Source organism: Festucalex cinctus, chromosome 1 (assembly GCF_051991245.1).
Source record: "Festucalex cinctus isolate MCC-2025b chromosome 1, RoL_Fcin_1.0, whole genome shotgun sequence".
In the NCBI taxonomy this organism is placed as follows: Eukaryota; Metazoa; Chordata; class Actinopteri; order Syngnathiformes; family Syngnathidae; genus Festucalex; species Festucalex cinctus.
In genome coordinates, this window is record NC_135411.1 from 55,338,767 (window position 1) to 55,344,451 (window position 5,685).

At 40.2% G+C, this 5,685-nt stretch overlaps 1 protein-coding gene across 1 annotated transcript in view; it reads left to right on the top strand.

Moving 5' to 3' along the window:
- stard3 (StAR related lipid transfer domain containing 3) overlaps positions 1-5,238 on the top strand; it is a 13,032-nt gene extending 7,794 nt beyond the window's left edge. The window contains exons 11-15 of the mRNA XM_077495328.1: positions 54-149; positions 1,187-1,266; positions 1,340-1,444; positions 1,530-1,623; positions 4,469-5,238. Coding sequence (XP_077351454.1) covers positions 54-149; positions 1,187-1,266; positions 1,340-1,444; positions 1,530-1,623; positions 4,469-4,600 — 507 coding nt within the window. The 3' untranslated portion in view covers positions 4,601-5,238. The remainder of the gene's footprint in view (positions 1-53; positions 150-1,186; positions 1,267-1,339; positions 1,445-1,529; positions 1,624-4,468) is intronic.
- Positions 5,239-5,685: the final 447 nt, after the last annotated feature.

A 5,685-nucleotide genomic window follows, 5' to 3' on the forward strand; every position in this document is an offset into this window, starting at 1 on the left:
CCAACCGGTATCCCGTGCAACATTATTGGTGACGTTGTTTTGTGCTCTGTCAGGCCTTTATGCAGTGTCCTGCTGAGTTGGTGTACCAGGAGGTCATTTTGCAGCCAGAGAAGATGGTCCTTTGGAACAGAACTGTGTCTGCCTGCCAGGTGAGCTTTGGCCTGTCATAGCTTCAATAATAATCAGTGGTGCAATGGATCACAAAAGTCACGGTTCGGATTGGATCATGGATCAGATCGTTTGTTTTTCGGATCAGCCAGTCATGCCACGACTTGGGCCAACTTCAAATTAAATGTCTTTTCAGGCTATTTGCATTGTCACTATTATTTGGTAAACTTTATTTTGAAGTTGGCGTGTTACATTGAGCATGTTTCCAGTTTCCTTGACATGTCTGAATGACGGTGTCGGGACAAGAGGCAGAAAAATAAAAAATCTGAAACATTCATTTGAGGACTCATTTCACTCCGAGTTGCCAAAATGCTCGCATAAAACATGTGACTTGCGTGATTCACAAGGTTTTTCAACTTACTCTGCTGCTATTATAGTGAAAGTGAACTGACCATGTTGCTTTCATGTGAATGTGCAGTTTGTTTTTTCACTAACCAATCCGCGCATCGTGTGCAATCTGAACCGTGGGGCTTGATCTGTATGGATCACTGATCAATAATGATCCATTGCACAACTAATAATAATAATAGAAATGATCTCTTTAGCTTCATTTGTTCAAGACATTTCAACATGACCTGCTAGGTGGCAAAAGTTGAAGCATTCTCCAATTGCACCACTAGTATTATTTACTAGTGACTTTTTCTTTTTCTTTTGACCGGCTGTTTAAATCAGGACATAGCAACACATAAACTGCCTTAACCTCGGCATACCACCATTCATCCATTTTCAAGATGGCTTAACCTGATTAGGGTCAGTCGCGTAGGTGTGCTGAAGCGTATTTCAGCTGGCTTCGAGTGAGAGGTAGGCTACGTCATGGATTGGTTGCCAGCCAATCAACGGGCAAACGTAGACAAAAAAAAAAAAAAAAAAAAACCTTTTGGGGGATATCTGGCTGTGAAACACAAACCACAAAATGTTTTGTAATGGGTTTCAGTCCAACTCAGCACTAGTTAGTCCTGTTTTCAGATATTCTGGATTGGTCTATAGTTGATGTGGGTCCCTCCCTCTGCCTGCTCAGATCCTGCAGCGAGTGGATGACAACACACTGGTGACATATGATGTCTCGGCTGGGGCAGCTGGAGGAGTTGTGTCTGCCCGGTACCTAGCCGCCGTCTTAGCTCGCAACTCTTTAACTTTTCTTCTTTTTACAAATCACGTTTCGTCCACACAGGGACTTTGTCAATGTCCGTCGAGTGGAACGTAAACGAGACTGCTACCTTTCTGCCGGCATGGCCACCGATCACGGCGCCAAAGCACCCTGTGGGCGTTATGTCAGGTTGGAAAAGCAAACTGCATTTTTTTTGTTTTTTTTGTTTTAAATGCAGTGACACTACACTTTCTTCAAATGTTTTGCCCAACAGGGGAGAGAACGGTCCAGGTGGATTTGTGGTCCTCAAATCCAGCAGCAACCCGTCCGTCTGCACCTTCATATGGATCCTCAACACGGACTTGAAGGTGAAGAGAACTGAATGAAGCCAACAACTGGGGCAGGTTACATGTACGGGGAATGAACAAAAGTATTGGGACACTGTTTTTGAATTTGATGTTGGTCAGGTTGTGCCACATCATACCTTCTACGTTATTACCAGTGGTTTTTTATTTTTTTTATTTTGGGGGTGATAAAAATTAGAAATATCGCCAAATTGACACTGTAGGAATGTGATGATGTAATCTGTAACATCATACGTGGGCGTACATGCGCTGTTTGCTACTGCGTAGCAATGTCATAGAGCGTGAACGTAAAATGGCATAAGTTGCACCTCTCCCAATATGTAAGAACTTGGCCCTTCGGTCACATCAGTGGTTATCCTGTACAATTGGGTTAATCTCAAATGAGTCAATGACATCACGTTTTCCTCATTAATATTCATGAGTCGGACAAAATAGCAGAGTAGGAAACGCATTCACATAATTTTGGAAGAGAACGGCTTCCCAGGCTTGAAATTTCAACATGGTTCAATTGACAAACACTTTGCAACAGCTTAAATGGTGGTTGACATGCGGAAACCTCAAAGTGGGCAGAAAGAAAGCAGTTTTCGTAGAAAGGTAAGATTTATTGTATGATCGTTGCTGCCACTCCGGTGCGGTCTAGATGACTGCTAATATCATGCTGGTCGCTAACTTTCCCGAAAATGAAAGACATTGAAGTCACGATTTTCATTTGAAGATTTTAAGCCTACCTTTGGGCTAGGGCTGGGAATCTTTGACTGTCTCACGATTCGATTCGATTACGATATTTGGGTCTACAATTCGATTCAGAATCGATTTTCGATTCAAAATTATTTGATTGACAAATGCTTCAATTTACAGATATGCACAACATGGTCATGATCTACTCCAGTCTGCTTTTCAAGACTAAATGACACAGAGACATTAAAGTGTCTTTTTGTTTTTTTTGTTTAAACATTTATTAATTTTGTATTGTAAGTGCCTTTTTCCACAAAAACAGCATGTGGGCTACGACTACCTTTTCCCCTTCTTCATTTCTAATTTAAATAAAATTGATTTTTTGATATTAAATATCGATTCGATTCGACTAATAAATGAGAATCTTGATTCTTTTATGAATCGATTTTTTTTTGGCACACCCCTACTTTGGGATGTTACTTCTGACTAGTTACTTTTGTTTAAAGTGGCGTGGTGACAGTGACCGCTCACATCTTAGAGACACTGAACAACGAGCATGTCGTAGGCATGTAGAAAACACATATAGGTGTCTTCGGTGACATTTTTCACGTAAATCACTGCCGTTTAATTGTACATGCTTGAACCCAGTTTAGACATTCCTCTGGAAACTCACTTCATTCGATCCCGGTCGAAACATCGTCAGTCACATAGCGGCAGACAACAAAACAGCAGAGGTTTGTTGTAACCATAATACGTCTATTAAATATATTTATGGTGAACTAGCGAGTCAGTTCACAAGTTTTGCCTCGTGCGAACACACTCCCTCAGTCGCCTGCTTGTATTTCTTGTCTGAAAATCAACTGGCCACACCCATGCGCAGTGCGCTGTTCTAAAAAGAGTAGTTTGGACGTCATTGTAAACTGTCCTATTGCAAATAGCATTTAACTAATAGTCCAGTTGCTTTGCCACTTTAGAGCACCTTGTTGTCATGAGTGTGCACATCTCACACAGAGAAAGATGGATGAGGTGTCAAGGGCATTTTTTTTACTTATTTATTTTTTAAAGTCAGCCCAACATTACTGCCCGTGCATGCACGGGCTTCTCACTGGCATCGTCGCTTTTAGAGTACCTCATTGTTATGGCACTGTAGAGCCCTGAGACAACACACTGGCATATATTCCAGCTTTACGGGGACATTTTTTTACAGTTCAAACATGTTATATGTAGGCATAAGAAAAATGCTCGCTAAGTAGCATCCAATTTTTACATTTCAGAGTAGTCGTATTCGACGGTTGACCACGGCGTGGTTTTAGCGTGTCTAGTGGACATGCCCACAGTGTTTGAGTAGAGAGAATAACTAGATTTTTTTTTCACAATTTTGAAGCCCCATCCATTATACAACTAGTGAATGCAGTGATTTTTTTTTTTTTTAAATCATCATTTAAATTTGGCAGGTAGTTAGCACTTTTCTTTGTGGTGTGTCAAATTTAGAAGACACATTTTCACTTTACAGAGAATTTTTAACTAAGGTATAGAATTATTTTTCTATTACAGTCTTCCCTCGCTATAACGCGGTTCACTTTTCGCGGTCTCGCTGTATCGCAGATTTTTTTTTTAAGTGCAATTTTGCATTTTTTTTTTTACAGTAATATACCCATTTTATAAAATTTATGAAGGTTTGAACATTGTCAATGTTTGAACAAGAGAGAAATGTGAGAACATGTAAATGCCTCAATGAGAAAAGTGTATAAATTATGCGGTCGGGGATTTTAGAGCCTTAAAACATTTATAAGAGTTGTAAAACATAAAGCTAACTACTTCGAGGATTTCATTTATTGCGGGTATTTTTTAACCTAACCCCAGCGGAAAACGAGGGAACACTGTATAGCATTATATGAGCATTTTCTCTGTAAAATAAATCAAAACTCAACAATGTTAAAAACTAACATAATCAAAATGCATTTTGGCTACTCCTAACTAGTTTCTGGTTTGTATAAAATAATCCATAAATTTGTACTCGGAAAAGTACGATGTGGAAGAATGCACAAGATTTTCCTTAAATCTACTCAGACACACTCCAAAATGTTGTAGAAAGTCTTCCCTGAAATGTGAAACGGCAACGTGTCACAAACTGGCTTGCAAAACTAAACTGCCGTTTGTTTTTTCCTCCCAGGGTCGACTACCGCGCTACCTCATTCACCAGAGTCTGGCGGCCACCATGTTTGAGTTCATGTCCCACCTGCGCCAGCGCATTGCCGAACTGCGGCCCGCCATGCGCTGCCACCGCCAGCACCACCCGTGCTAGGACTATGACCCCAATAAAGACAGGGAAGGACGCGCCTGCACGACTCGGCTCCTCTTAACGTCGAGGAGGCGTGATGCACGTGAGCACGAATTGGGCAAATGACCATTGGCCATTAAGACTGAACTTTTCTCTGAGCCTTATCTTCTTCTGCTTTCTTTGGTCTGTTCGCTGACTGTATCTGGTGCTTTCCCACTCAACATTTACCCTACTTGGTCACGTAAGGGAGACAGCGCCAGTTGAAGCTGATCCTCCTTGCCTTCAGGTGCAAAAAAAAAAAAAAAAAAAAAAAAAAGACACCAAAATGGCTGCCAAATGGAGTTGCAATAGTCTGGGAAAATTCCATGAGAATTTATGATGGAGAAATAATAAATTTCTGGGTTATTCACATTAATTCACATGAAAAGTTTCCAATTTTGGAATTCTGCAACCCTACTGCCAATCATCATTTTTCAGTTTGTGAGAGTCTGAGGTTCTGTAACAGTTATTCATTTAAAAGCTGTTTATTGTTGTTGAACATTTTTTAAGCCGTCTTCAAAATCCCCACAGACGTAGCGCACCTCAAAAACAACACCAAATGAAGCAAGTTTGTTTAGCCATGCAAATATTCAAATTTCAATATAAAAACAACATAGATTCAAGCTGTGATGAATGTGCCCTCAATCTTTTTTATTTTTATTTTTTATTTTTAATCCTGAAAAAGGTCAATCTTTGCTGCCATGTTCCGCCTTTTTTAAATGACAAAAAAACTTTATACTATAGTGTAACCCCATCTTTCTCATTTGACCTGCTGCTACCGATTGACTCACTTTTGATTGGATCAAAATTTCAACCAAAATGGCAGCCTTCCTGTTCAAATCCCTTGCATCCTTGTGGCTTTGTTGTGTCTTCCGTTACGATAGACCTAAGTCACTCTGATTATAGGGGCCTCGTAATGAGAGAAAATTTGACTGTATGGCCTATTCACATTAATTAGATGATGTACGATAAGTGTTTCACTTTTGCCTTGGACATTGGTGGTCAATTTTTGCCGTTTGTCAAGCTTTGGAATTTGCTCAAAATGGCAGCTTTAAACCAAAATAGCCTGT